Below are 13,284 nucleotides of genomic sequence, written 5' to 3' on the forward strand. Positions count from 1 at the left end.
CAAGTTAATCAGGAAGTGACGATTTTGTTCGCTTTGAATCGTTGGTTGGAAACGCTGCTTTATTCGCACGTCTTTTATACGACAATCCAGTTTTGCGCATAAAGTTAATTCACATTTTTGGATGGAAATATATAACGATATTTAATGCAGTACTTGTTGTCCGGTGTGAAACCCAGCTTACATTGTATCTCAATCAGGCAGTGTAGATCCTTCATTTTTAAAGCAAGATCTTAAACATAATGAGTTGATAATAGCATGAATGTGTGCTTATTGAAAATTGAAAGTCCCTGCAGCCCATTCTGAGCAATATGTGCTTGATTTTGCAGACAAGTCTTCACACAGTGTGGTGATCGGACTCCATTTTGCTGATATTTGCTGACTGAACAACAGGTGAAGTTTTTGTCCCAACCACCTCCCCACGTGTTAGCTCTCCCATACGAGCAGCGCCCGCCATCTTGCCTGGGTTTGAGGCATTTGAATGCAAACACAATGCAAGGTGTGACACGACACTTTTGTGTGACCCAGAAGCCTCTGTGTCTGGTGTGGGGATGGGTGGCGCTGCTTTGTTGCGGAAGAGCGCGATGAAAACGGGGGGGATGGGAAACGAGTGGAAGAATGGTGGAGGAAGACCCAGCTGTGGATTTACTGCAATCCCCATTAGCCCTGGGTCCTAAACCCCACAGGATATTTCCCAAATCACAGATTAGCCACCTCAATGCACTGCTGAAGCAGTTTTATTTCATCGATGTGAGAGGTGTTTAGGGTCTGTATTTGTTTGACAAGAAAGAAGCTTCCTCTATGAGGCCCAACACGTTCACCACCAATGATTGATGGGATAAATTATTACAACAGTATTTGCAAGGCAGCGCCGCAGTGATATTAATCAAACAGATCATTCCCGCAATTAATCAAACCCACAATCCTCTCCACAATTTCGGCTTACACGGCTCACCTTGTCTTTTAGACTGTATTTTTTAACATTTATTTTCCAAGTAGACATGCTATTTTTGTAGTCTTTTTGTGTTTGTTTCAAATCTGTTATAAATATTGTTTAACAAAAATCTAAAGTCTTCAAGGTTCATTTGGTCCAGTCTGAAGCACTAATCATACATTTGGTTTAATAAGCGTTCATAGCATTTATTAATGTATTTGTTCACTGTATTTGGCTATTTTCCGCAATTATTTTAGGACTTCACAATAATTTGCCTAAATGACTAGGAATAACAAATGACTAAATGTTAAAACTACTTGTTTTAATACCAATAAAAATTAAGAAAATATCAATTTAAGACATCAAGCAGCAAAACAAGCTGTTTTGTATGGCTAAAACCGGGTATCTTCGAGGCCTAAAAAAGTCTTAAACCTACCTAAATGAAATGTTTTTGTTTGTTCGTGTAATGCTACCCAATCTGGCCAATCAGACCCATACAATTAACAGCAATCCGTCTCATAAAATGTTTAACTTTTTATTTAAATATAGCATTTAATTACTTTCTTTACAGTAACATTTGCATAAAAGTTCTCCATTTATTTACTGGTGAGAATACTGAGCTGACCTATATTTTTTATTTTTATTGTAGACTGATGTAATTGACAATGTTTTATTCTATTCTTGGTAAGGGTTATAGACTTTGTGAACATATATATTTGAAAATTACTAAAAGAAATTTATTATTATTGTATAAATAAATGTATTAATTTGTAATATTTTTTTATAGGTCAAGATAAAATCTTTTTCAACTGAGATATTTTAAAAAAAATCTCCTTAGCATTTAGCCCTGCATAAGTCTAAAATTTTATTTATAATGATTTTAAAAATGTCTAAAAAAGTCTTAAATTTAGCTTAGTGACACCTGCAGAAACCTTGTAAAAATGACTGGAAAACAATGAAACCAGAAGTCTCAATAGATATAAGTTACATACGCTACTCGTATCTGAAAAAAGAAGGTATATATTAACTACAGAACATCCAAAAAATAAAGCTGTGTGCTCTCATTTGTAACTTTATGATTTAGGGGCTAATTCATATGAATTTGCACAATCTTATTCGTACAATGTAGTACGATTTACCCTGTGTTTAGGGGTGGAGTTTGGTGTCACATCTTTTTTTAAAAATTGTGCGTTTTTATAAGACTGAAAACACATATGAATTCATAAGCTACTAAACTGACAAAACATTAAATAGTTACCATTCCTTGAGAGATCAGGCTTGATAAACACGATGTGTGGGTATATGTACCGTGGTCACAGTGGTCGACATCGATTTTTTTCAGGTCATTTTTTTCAATTACTTTCCCTACCATGTGTGGAGTCACGTGACCCCGCTTTGTTAAGGCTAATTTTATTCTTATTATATTATGATTTATACTTATTATATTATTCTAATATTATACTTCTGCCAAGCACACGGACCGGTGCAGCCTTCGCATAACCACACATCTCTCAAAAATATGGAACTACACGTCACATCAACACATTGCGCAAGCTTTGTGATAGGTTGGTTTGGTAGCGGTGACAACGGTGGGTGATGCGTAGAGCCGCGTTTTAGGCAATGTGTGTTTTAATTTCAGTTGTTCAGCAGTGATCTTCAATAAACAGTCATAGATAATAGATTGTGTTTATTTCAATTATTTTTAAAATCAAGTAATGCTTCATTCAAAAATCTCTCACTTGTAAAATGTGAGCATATTTACTGTTCAAAACCTGTCAGTGAATTATGAGGGAACAAAATAAATACATAAAAGAATTGTTCATAATTCATAATCAAGTTAAGATGTTCAATTAATCTTAGGCCTAATCGCCCAGCGCTAGTCCCTCGTTAATCGCGGGAGTTACATTCTAAAAATATCCCGCAATAGGCGAACACAGCACAGTCGAACACAGTCGATCGATATATGGCAAATAACCCCGCCTTCTAGTACAGGAGCCAATCCTCGATTGCTCTATGGCGAATAAAGCACGCCTTCTACTACAGGAGCCAATCCTCGATTGCTATATGGCGAATAAAACCTGCCTTCTAGTACATGAGCCAATCATCGATCGCTATATGGCGAATAAAGCCCGCTTTCCAGTACAGGAGCCAATTGTCGATCGCTATATGGTGAATAAAGCCCGCCTTCTAGTACAGGAGCCAATTGTCGATCGCTATATGGTGAATAAAGCCCGCTTTCTAGTACAGGAGCCAATCAATCAATAGGCGAAATTCACAAAGTAGTCCGCTTTATTTTTTACAATTATTTTAGATGTTTTAAGGCTGTAAATCCCCTACTACACACTTTATACACTTTTCTCATTCAGATATTTTGACACTTTACTCTCATGTTTAAACACTCTCAAAAATCAAACCTTCATGGAAAAATAAGTCCAGTATTTTAGAATGAAACCAAAGATCAAAACTATTTGATTTCATTTATTCATTCTGTAATGTCGCCCTACAGCCGTATAACTTCTACCTTTCTTTAGCGTGTCCAAAAGCTAAACTTTTTGTGCGATGGTTAGCATCTTCCTCTGCCTTTTGGGTGTTTCCACTGAACTCATTCTGTACTGTACAGGAGACACATGGAGGAGATTGACTGATAATGGTCTACAGCCAATCAGGATGCAGAACACAATGCACTAATCAGAAAGCAGAACACAATGCTCTGTAGAAAAAAGCATGTTAGATTACACAAAAAAAAAAAAAAATCGAGAAACTGCAAGGCAGAGAAAAGTGAACCATGTTATAGCAAGGGACCACTTTAGTAGTATTGAGAACTCATGAAGAGCTTTTAAAAGGTGTAAAGGACTCAAAACATCACACAAATATATGAATATCTCCTGCAATGAGCAAACTTTCTATGCTTTTTATGGTCACATGTCTGTTTTTTGTCTGCTTTGATTTGTTTCATCCATGTTGGATTCATATTTCTATCAAATTTCAACAGAGTTTGCTTTGAATGGGATTGAAACCCTTTGTTATCAGTCCACTTTTTTGGTGCGCAACAATGTTTGGATTGCAGAGTTTACATTTAGGCTACTAAAACAAACCACACTAACAGAGTTGGCGTCAATAAAATAAAAGCTGCCAAATGTAAACACAAGGTGTTTCTCTTAGTTAAAATTTGAAGAAAAAAACAGATGAAATTCCCAACTAAAATAAAAATAAATCCAATGTTTCAGTATTTTGCAGTCCTTTGTGGCTCAAATGATAGGATGTTGTCTTCCTGTAATGCGCTATGAACAGGTGGTCTGTGTCCTCGAGGGAATGTTCTCCCTCCTGTGTTATGCTTCAGTCATCTGCAATCTGACTGAGCAACACAAAAATACCTTTCCATTATGTCAATGAGACGTTTGGGATTAGGTTTTGCAGGTGGAGACATTAATGAGACCCCGGGTTTGAGTCCCTGAACGGTTGATTACCTCTATGATTGGCCAAGAAGGAAACCCCCTCCAGAAACAACAGGTAAAGCAACAAATGTTCTTAGCACATTTATTGAACTGAAAACACCACCGTAAGCCGATGTTGTCAGAGACTGAATTTGGCTGATCTTTTATTTGTAGGTTTGACCATATACAAAGGTGTCGAGGACACTTTCTCCAGACATGTTCTTAAAAATAAAGATTCAAAAGATAGTTTTTTTTTTATTTCACAGCATTGCCATAGAAGAATCCATTTGGACTTGGAGAACAGTTCTTAAGGGGATACAATGCCTCTGGAAAGTATTCATACTATAGCGCTTCACTTTTTCTACATTTTCTTTTTGTTTCAGCCTTATTCCAAAATGGAATAAATGTATTTATTTCCTCAAAATTCTACACACAATACCCCATAATGACAATGTGAATTTTTTTTTAATTGTTGCAAATTTATAAAAAAAAAAAAAAACTTAAAAAAAGCCACATGTACAGAAGTATTGACAGCCTTTGCTGTGAAGCTGTAAATTGAGCTCAGGTACATTCTGTTTCCACTGATCATTCTTGATACGTTTCAGCAGCTTAATTGGAGTTCACCTGTGGTAAATATAGTTGATTGGACATGATTTGAAAAGGCATACACCTGTCTACATAAGGTCCCAGGGTTGACAGTGCATGTCAAAGCGCAAACTAAGCATAAAGTCAAAGGAATTGTCTGTAGACCTCAGAGAAAGGATTGTCTAAGGGCACAAGGCTGGGGAAGGTTACAGAAAAAATTTCAGCTGCTCTGAAAGTTCCAATGAGCACAGTGACCTCCATCATCCATAAGTGGAAGATGTTTTGAAGCACCAGGATTGGGGGAGAAGGGCCTTAGTCAGGGAGGTGATCAATAATCCAATGGTCATTCTCTCTGAGCTTCAGCGTTCCTCTGTGGAGAGAGGAGAACCTTACAGAAGGACAACCATCTGTGCAGCAATCCACCAATCAGGCCTGTATGGTAGAGTGGACAGACAGAACCCACTTCCCACCTGGAGTTTGCCAAAAGGCATCTGAAGGATTTTCAGACCATAAGAAACAAAATTCTTTGGTTTGATAATACTAAAATTAAACCCTTTGGAGTGAATGCCAGGCACTACGTTTGGAGAAAACAAGGCACCGCTCATCACCAGACAAATACCTTCCCTACAGTGAAGCATGTTGGAAGACATCCTGAATGAAAACCTGCTTCAGAGTCCTCTTGACCTCAGACTGGGGCGATGGTTAATCTTCCAGCAGGACAGTGACCCAAAGCACACTGCCAAAATATCAACAGAGTGGCTTCACAACAACTCGGTGAATGTCCATGAGTGGTCCAGCCAAAGCCTAGACCTTGAACATCTTTGGAGAGATCTGAAAATGGCTGTACAGCGTCGCTTCCCATCCAACCTGATAGAGCTTGAGAGGTACTGCAAAGAGGAATGGGCAAAAATTCCCAAAGGCAGGTTTGCCAAGCTTGTGGCATCATATTAAAAAATACTCGAGTCTGTAATTGCTGCCAAATGTGCATCAATGAAGTATTGAGCAAAGGCTGTGAATATTTATGCACATGGGATTTTTCAGGTTTTTTATTTGTAATAAATTTGCAACAATTTCAAAAACTCTTTTTTCACATTGTCATTATGGGGTTTTGTGTGGAAAATTTTGAGGAAATAAATGAATTAAATCAATTTTGGAATAAGGCTGTAACATAAAAATGTGGTAAAAGTGAAGCTCTATGAATACTTTCCGGATGCACTGTAGTTCATCTAAAAATGTACTCATCCTTCACTTGTTTGAACCTGTTTAAGTTTCTTTTGTTCTGCTGAACACAAAAGATATTTTAAAGGATGTTGGAAACTAGTATCTATTGACATCCATTATATATTTTCCCTATACTATGATGCTATATTTCCATCCAAAGTTGGAATATCACATAAAACATTTGTGAATAAAGCACTGTCTAGATTCAATGACACAAAGAGAAAATAATGTCACTTGCTGATAAACTGGCACTAAACATCAAAAGAAAAATTAAATGGACAGCAGTAGGCTTTTCTTAAATTTATATAATAAAATATTTGTGTTTCAGAAGACAAAATGCAATGAACGCAGTCGTATTTAGCATTTGAAGGCGTGAGACTCTCAAGACCCTTTTGGAAGTAATAATACCAGGGTGCGAATTACAGGGGGGTTTGGGGGGAATTGACCTTGCTAATTAATGCTTGATCGCCCTGCAGTACATCAAAACAAGATCTATAGGGGGTCAGCCCTTTAGTACTGAGAAATAGTTCACTCAGATCTATATTTGAATTAATAATATCATTAATTAAAATAATAGATAACATTAACATACATTTGGCCACCATAAAGGTTCATACAACTGCAAATGCATAATCGCACCATGCAGTCTACGCCAGAAAATATAACATGTATCTTTATATGGACTAAAAGTAGTCAAATTAGTTTTGTATAGTTTGACCTACCTGTAAAACCCAACAGTCAACTTTATCAAATGAAATGTGTAGTTCTCAACTCAAAATTGACGGAAAGGTAATTCCACTCATTTGAAAAGAGTTTTGAACTCAGTGTTGAAGGTAATGAGTTAATTAAATATCTCATTACTTCAACTTAAATGGAGTAAGTTCACAGTACTTATTTAGATTAGTTTTTTTAACTCAAATAGTTTGTACTAATCGGTTTCCTCAAACGGTTTGAGTTGCCTTAACTTATTAGGTTTTGCAGTACTCAGTTGGTTTGAGTTCTCTTTATTTAACGGGTTTTACTGTACTCAAATTGTTTTGTTTACTCAAACGGATTAGGTTCACAGTACTCATTAGGATTAGTTTTTGAACTTAAAGGGTTTGTTGCACTTGGTTTCCTCAAGCAATTTTAGTTACCTTAACTTTTTGGGTTTTACAGTGTACAGTAATGTCTGAAACAGGTAATCAGAGGATGCTGTAGGTCAGAATATACTAACCATCCCTCAAAACACTGAAAACTTAAATACTTTTTATTAATGAAATAGATGTAATTCAAAATAAATAAATAAATGACTGAAGCATGTTTTACACAAACTAACATTACTGAAAAAGTTGACCCCCCCCAATCATCAATGTCTAATTCTTACACTGAATAATACCTAACCACTTTAGAATGATCATTTCAGAGTTTTTACAAAGTTGTCAGTCTGCTATTCATCCATTAACGCCGTCCTATAATGCACCGGTTCTAACACAAAAGCTATTCTTATTATCAAATAAACTGTTAAAACAAAATCACTGGACTTCTTTATGTGTATGCTGAAAAGTAATCAGCAAATTTGTTTCATCATTGTTTTTATGCAGATTTTGACAAATTAAGCACATCTTGGGTTTCCATTAAGCTTTTTTACATGCGATAATTTAAAATGCGCATGAAAAAAGTTGGATCAAAACAGCTAATGGCCACTTGCTTAACGCATTATCAAAATATTTTCTTGTTTGTGTTCAACAGAAGGCAAAAAAAGAAACTCGTGAAGGTTTGGACCTACTTGAGGGTGAGTACACCACTTTTTCTTAATGTAAAGAACATTTTTAGTCAAAAATATGTGTGAAACGCAGAAATAAATGGGTGGAAGTTAAACACTCTGAAGTATCTGCAATCAAACACATCAAATGTTTATGAAGTAACATTTTAATATTCTAAAAAGTCTTTTTACACCTCATGGAAATGGAAAGATGTTATGGCTTATAAAGATTCTTCGCGGAACCATCAATGCCAATACAGAACCTTTATTTTAAGAGCGGTCAGCTGATTGCAGGTAAATGAAGGGAGAGTTTAACGCTGCTGTCTGTGCTAGTCGATGAGGTTGGGTGTGTCTGTAGCTGCTGAATCCTGAAATAAACAAATATGGATTAGTACGGCTCATCTATAAATGCGCTGGAGCATTAGTAATCATCAGGTACTCGGATGTAGAAGCACACAGAAAGATGCTTCTTCTGTTTTTACCCCAAATGGTTCCGCAAACGCCCTGTAGCCGCTGTAGAGAGGGTTTGGGATGGATACTAATGCGTTTCCACTAGCTTTTGTAGAAGCCCCATCTTCATCATCATTCTGTTAAATGATAAATAAGACATTACTTTCAGTAGCTTTACAAAGTTTAATTCATCTTAGAAATGGCTCAATGACTTATTGCGTTTTCAAGGATTGAAATATTACATTTCTGTGTGAGAATCAGAAATAAAGATGACAAAACACTGGAGAAAGAAAACAAGAAATAAACATAAATAGATAAACAATTAGATAGATGCGTTAAACAGATAGAAGGAGAGATAGAAGGAGAGAAACAGATATATAATGGATATAAATGGACGGATGGATATAAATGTATGGATAGATGAATGATCTAAATGGATGGAGGAATGAATAGATATAAATGGATGAATAGATGGATGGATCAATAAAAATGAATGAATGAATGTAAACGAATGGATGGATGGATATAATTGATATAAACGAATAGATGGATATAAATGAATGGATGGATGATGGATATAAACTGACGAATGGAGAAGGAAGGATGGACATAAATGGACGGATGGATATAAATGTATGGATAGATAGATCCATCCATTCATCCATCCATTTATATCATCTAAGTGGATGGATGATATAAATGGATGGATGAATATAAATGAATGGGTGGATGGATATAAATGGATGGATAGATGGATGGATGACTATATATATACAAATGGACGGATAAAAATAAATGAATGGATAGATGGATCATGTAAATGGATGGATATAAATGGATAAAAAGATGAATGAATGAATATATATGAATGGATGAATATATATGAATGAATGGATATAAATGGATGGATGGACATAAATGGATGGATGGAAGGATGAATGGATATGAATGAATGGATATAAATGGATGGATGGGTGGACATAAATGTACGGATTGGATGTAAATGTACGGATAGATGGATGAATATAAATAAATGGATGAATGGATACAAACAAATGGATGAATTAAAATAGATGGATGAATGTATTTAAATAGATGGATGGATGAATAGATAGATGGATATAAATTGGATGATGGATGGATGGATGGATAAATGGATGGATGGATGGATTGATGGATGTAAATGTACAGATAGACAGATGGATGGATGAATGGACATAAATGGAGGAATAGATGAATGGATATAAATGGATGGATGAATATAAATGAATGGATGGATAGATGGATGGATAGATGGATTCAAAGTATGGATGAATTGATGGATGAATGAATATAAATGAATGGATGGATATAAATGGACAGGTGTATATAAATGTATTGATAACTGGATGGATGGATGGATGAATATAAATGTATGTATACATTTAATGGATGGAAGATGGATACAAATGGATGGATGAATATATATATATGAATAAATGGATGGATATAAATGGATGGAGGGATGGATGAATATAAATAGATGGATTATTGGATGGATATAAATGGACGAATGGATGTAAATGTATGGATAATTGGATGGATGGATGTTTTAAACAAATGGATGGATATAAATGAATGAATGGATGGATATAAATGCACAGATGGATATAAATATGGCTGAATGGATGCAAATGTACGGATGGATGGATGGATATAAATGAATAGAAGGATATTAATGCATGAATGGATGTAAATGGATGGATGGATATAAATGTTGGATAAATGGATGGAAGAAGTAGATGGATGAATAAATGGATATAAATGGATGAATGGATATAAATCTTAGATAGATGGATAAATATAAATGGATGGATGGATATGAATAGAAGGATGGATGGATGGACAGTTGATGTAAAGAGAGATAAATAGATGGAATGAATGCTAAATACAGCAGTAAGCATCTATATAAACTCCTGAAGCTTGATTATGTGAACGTACTTTAAAATACTGGAAACGAAAGGCGTCGTTCTTGTGCCTGAGGACATAGTACGCCAGTCCAGCAACAATACAAACAATCGCTATGACAACCAGCACAGTGGTCACTGCAACACCGCTGGACTGCGTGATCGGAAGAACTGCTGGAACCTACAAATCAAAACATATTACTGAGGTGTAGATTTTGACAAAGAGACTCCTCTATAGACTTCTACTGCTGTTAAAGTAGTAGATCTGACCATGGATGGATTGATTCTGCCCGTACATTCATATACCAAAATGGTTCTCGAACATGCTCTATTGTGCTCCACTTACCGGAACAGGTGGAGCTCTGAAAGGCCCATCAATGACGTGGATCAGTCCATTGATGGCGGGAATGTTCCAGGCCAAAATAACCTTCTTATTCACCAGCTTCTGAGGTTGAGCGTCCTGTGGAAACCAGCGGAGCAAACAGTTTGACTGACAGTATAAACGCTGCGTGAGTGGTGTGAAGCTGCGGAGGCTTGTTTACCTCAGTCTGACCGCTGGAATTGGAGGGAATGGTTATGATGAGGTTGGAGCCCAAGCGAGACGGGATTGCAGTGTTGTGCTTCAGGTTCTCATAATAGTGAATATTGTTGACGCTGGAGATATGATACTGCAAATCTCTCCACGATAAAGTCTGAAAGAGGGAACAAACTGGAAATCCAAAGCCAAGCGAAGAAAGAGCGTCCTCTTAAACTCAAAAGGACACAAAAACATGTCAAAATGGAAATCAATTTGATGTTTTGAATTGACTCCTAACATCTAGTCAAAAAACACAGATGTCATTGTTTTAAAAAAAAAATTGACGCCAATGTTAGACGTCAATTTGACGTGATTTTGACATCAGGGTAGTTTGCATCCATTGGTACAAATTCCAGAGTAAATTTAAAATTCAAAATCGAAGCTTATAGATGAATACTAATTTTCATATATTACAATGCTTCTTGTGTATTTGTTTTGGTGTTCAACAGGGAATTCAATCGTGGATCTCAAATGGACGTCAATTTTTTTACGTTTTTTTGACGCCAGTGTTAGATGTCAATTAGACGTCATTTTGACATCAAGGTAATTTGCATACATTGTAAAATAGAATTTTGAAATTGAATGTTTCAGATGACTTTTCATATATTATCCGCTTGTTAAGTCGTGACGTATGAAATACTGTTTCCCGGTCTAAGCTGCTACTCACTTGAATTGAGAAAATAAATTTGTTTATGACCACTTTTTAGTAATTTCACACATTAAAGTGAATTTTATATAATATCATTATTTACACGATTTGCTGCATCACAAACATCAATATTTTAACAATCTATAAAAAATGTATTACCTTTTGGCCATTGGAATTTAGGCATATATATATATATATATATATATATATATATATATATTTCGATCATGATTTTCGAAAGTATTACATTTGTTGAGTCTCCCCATACAGTTCGAAAGAGCGCTTGGACTCGGAAGCCATTTTGCGTAATGCTACACTTAAGCCCCTTTTACACAGTGATACCGGCAAATATCGGGAAAATTACAGGAACGACTTTACCGGTAAATTCATAACAGTGCTGTTCACACAGGCTAGAACATTTAGGATTTTTTGCCGGAAAAGACCATTCACACATCCATACCAAAATATCAGTAAATTCTGACATCATTAGTCAGAAATGACCTCTAAACGGCTGCACTTGTATTTGTAAACATTGACTACATTAGAAACTCTGTGGATGGATCATTATTGTGAACAACTTCGATGAAAACAAATAGAGAAGCACTTTCGCATGTCGAGGCGTACAAAATATATGTGTGTGCTGGCGCTCACCTGCTGCTTCACATGCACACAGGTCATAAGCATTTGATCGATAGTTCTTCACACAGTTGGCATTAAGAAGGAACATAAAAAAACGTTATCTGACTAACATCTAGCAGCTAAATGTGTCTGCAAAAATGTTCAAAGGCTTTTATTTTCATAATCAGTGCGGATGTGAATGCGTCAGAATGTTTTGATTGGTTGGAGTAGACGTCTCACAATTACAACCCGCTTTCTGGCAATTTTCCTTCTGCATTCACACAGCGCAGAATTCCTGCAAATTACTGATAATGTTACAACTTCTCTTTCCAGAAAGATTGCCAGAACGAATTTACTGTTTTTTAAAAAAAGGGTCTGTTCACACTTGATCCTTTGCCAGAAAATTCCTGGTAATTTTCAGGAAAGGTCTGTATGTGTAAAAGGGGCTTATGTATGGATCTCAAATGGACGTCAATTTAATAGTTTAAAGGTTTTTTGATAAGAATGTTAGCCACCAATACAAAGTGCATTATAAATTTGAATTTTGGAATTGAATGTTTCAGATGTATTTTCATATATTATTCACTTGTTAAGTCGTGACTTATGGATTACTGTTTCTGGGTCCAAGCTGCTACTGATTTGAATTGAGAAAATATTCGTTTATGACCACTTTTTTGTCATATCACACATTAAAGTGAATTTTATATAAAATCATAATGTACAGGACAGTCTCTGGACTTGCTGCATTAAAGACATCAATATTTGAGCAATCTTTGATTAAAAAAATTAATTACTTTTTGGCCATTTGATATTAGGTATGGATATATATGTTGCGATCGTGATTTTCAAAAGTATTACATCGCTTTGTAAACGTTTATTATTATGATTTGTTGAGACTCCCTATACAGTTTGATTGAGCTCTTGGACCCTGAAGCTGCTTAGGGTGTTTTCTTAAAGGTGCAGTATGTAAGTTTGACACCCAGTGGTTGAACTAGGCATTGCATTTCTGGATCAAAACAAATGCAAGCACAGGTTGCCAGATTAATAACCAACAGGAGCGAGTATGAGGATCGAGCCAAAAGGCTGATTTAAATCATGTTCTAAATAAAAGCAGCGGCATGTGACAGAA

General features: G+C 35.8%; 1 protein-coding gene and 1 long non-coding RNA gene across 3 annotated transcripts in view; one reads left to right on the forward strand and one right to left on the reverse strand.

Moving 5' to 3' along the window:
- Positions 1–2,358: 2,358 nt before the first annotated feature.
- LOC147838446 (uncharacterized) lies at positions 2,359–4,823 on the forward strand. The gene is made up of 2 exons (XR_015521728.1): positions 2,359–3,121; positions 3,174–4,823. It is a non-coding gene; the product is annotated as an uncharacterized LOC147838446 (long non-coding RNA).
- stab1 (stabilin 1) overlaps positions 4,502–13,284 on the reverse strand; it is a 73,409-nt gene continuing 64,626 nt past the window's right edge. The window contains exons 65-70 of one of the 2 annotated variants that reach the window (XR_015521338.1): positions 10,854–11,003; positions 10,658–10,771; positions 10,346–10,492; positions 8,398–8,502; positions 7,959–8,283; positions 4,502–4,707 (exon numbers count right to left, since the gene is read on the reverse strand). Coding sequence is in view for 1 of the 2 variants with exons in the window: in NM_001195614.2 (NP_001182543.1) it covers positions 8,245–8,283; positions 8,398–8,502; positions 10,346–10,492; positions 10,658–10,771; positions 10,854–11,003 (555 nt within the window). In the remaining variant the exon portion in view is untranslated. 2 annotated transcript variants of the gene reach the window in all.

This window comes from Danio rerio, chromosome 22 (assembly GCF_052040795.2).
Source record: "Danio rerio strain M-AB ecotype USA chromosome 22, GRCz13ab, whole genome shotgun sequence".
Classification (NCBI taxonomy): Eukaryota; Metazoa; Chordata; class Actinopteri; order Cypriniformes; family Danionidae; genus Danio; species Danio rerio.